Here is a 1742-nt window from a genome sequence, read left to right as displayed (position 1 = left end):
TGAAACCCTGTCTCTACTAAAAATACAAAAAAAAAAAAAGTAGCTGGGTGTGGTGGCACGCACCTGTAGTCCCAGCTACTCGGGAGGCTGAGGCAGTAGAATCGCTGGAACCCAGGAGGCGAAGGTTGCAGTGATCCGATATTGCGCCACTGCACTCCAGCCTGGGTGATAGAGTGAAACTCCGTCTAAAAAAAAAGAAGAAGTAAATTCATGTAGGCATTATTTTAAGAGAGGCAGTTTGACAATGATAAACTGCTTTGCATTTGACTTTACTTGTTTTATCTATACTAAGGAAGAACTTTGGTCTAAAATTTAAGAAGTCAGGGAATTTCAGAACTTATATGTAATTTTTCTTAGAAAAATTTTTGGGTTTTAAATCACTCTTAGTTACTTCTGTGTTAGTTTTTAAGGATATTTGGCATATAACATACACTATCATGTTTGTCTTGGTATCCAATTTGTCAGTTATCCTGAAGTAAATTTTTTCTGCAGCCCACAATGCAGTTGTTACATCAGCCATCTTTGCACCAAACCCAAGTTTGATGTTATCTTTGGATGTGCAATCTGAAAACTCAGAAGGGAACGAGAAAAGTGAAGATGCTGACTTTTTGGATCTCACACATTCTGGTAAATCTTTATTTGTCCTATATTTTTTTCTAGTCAGCATTTAGTAACCTCATTTGTCTCATATGAGTATAATGAGGTTTTCACTAGTATAAAGAATATTTCTTTTTTCTTAAGACAGAGTCTTGCTCTGTCACCCAAGCTGGAGTGCAGTGATGCAGTCACAGCTCACTGCAGCCTCAACCACCCTGGACTCAGGTGATCCTTCCACCTCAGCCTCCTGAATAGCTGGGACTACAGGCCTACACCACCATGCCCAGCTAATTTTATTTTATTTATTTTTTTATTTTTATTTTTTTGAGACGGAGTCTCGCTCTGTCGCCCAGGCTGGAGTGCAGTAGTGCGATCTTGTCTCACTGCAAGCTCCGCCTCCTGGGTTCACGCCATTCTCCTGCCTCAGCCTTCTGAGTAGCTGGGACTACAGGCGCCCGCCACCACGCCAGGCTAATTTTTTGAACTTTTATAGAGATGGAATTTCACCATGTTGCCCAGGCTGGTCTCAAACTTCTAGGCTCAAGCAATCCACCCACCTCAGCCTCCCAAAGCACTGGGATTACAGGCGTGAGCCACCAAAGAATATTTCTTGTTTGCAACTTAATGGTTGTCAGATACCCATTTCTGAACTTTTCAGTAATATATTTCCTCAAAGTTTTACCTATTTTAAATTCATCTGAGAATTAAAAATGAGAAATTTGGGCCAGGCACGGTGGCTATCTATCTTAGGCCAGGCGGAGGTTGCAGTGAGCTGAGATCGTACCACTGCACTCCTTCCTGCCTAGCAACAGAGTGAGATTCCATCTCAAAAAAAAAAAAAAAAAAATCTGTAACTAGTCCTGCTCGTCCTTAAGAGTATGGTAAGACCATGCAGATTTGGATCAATTATTAGTGAAAACAAGTTTGTATTATTAAAACCAGTTGTGGCTGAGTGTGGTGGCTTATACCTGTAATCCTAGCACTTTGGAAGACCAAGGTGAGCAGATTGCTTGAGGTCAGGAGTTCAAGACCAGCCTGGCCAACATGTTGAAACCCTGTCTCTACTAAAAATACAAAACGTAGCCAGGTATGGTGGTGCATGCCTGTAATCCCGGGAGGCTGAGACAGGAGAAGTGCTTGAACTC

The 1742-nt window shown here is 41.8% G+C and overlaps 1 protein-coding gene across 3 annotated transcripts in view; it reads left to right on the top strand.

Moving 5' to 3' along the window:
• Window positions 1-1742, top strand: part of WDR44 (WD repeat domain 44) — a 118917-nt gene that overhangs the window by 106325 nt on the left and 10850 nt on the right. For all 3 annotated transcript variants that reach the window (XM_011948701.1, XM_011948700.1, XM_011948699.1), the window contains one exon: window positions 493-627. In XM_011948701.1, the coding sequence (XP_011804091.1) occupies window positions 493-627 (135 nt within the window). The remainder of the gene's footprint in view (window positions 1-492; window positions 628-1742) is intronic.

Source organism: Colobus angolensis, unplaced genomic scaffold, assembly GCF_000951035.1.
Source record: "Colobus angolensis palliatus isolate OR3802 unplaced genomic scaffold, Cang.pa_1.0 Scaffold282, whole genome shotgun sequence".
Taxonomy (NCBI): domain Eukaryota; kingdom Metazoa; phylum Chordata; class Mammalia; order Primates; family Cercopithecidae; genus Colobus; species Colobus angolensis.
Note: the sequence above shows the minus strand (reverse complement) of the source record. Positions and strands in the feature narration are given on the sequence as shown.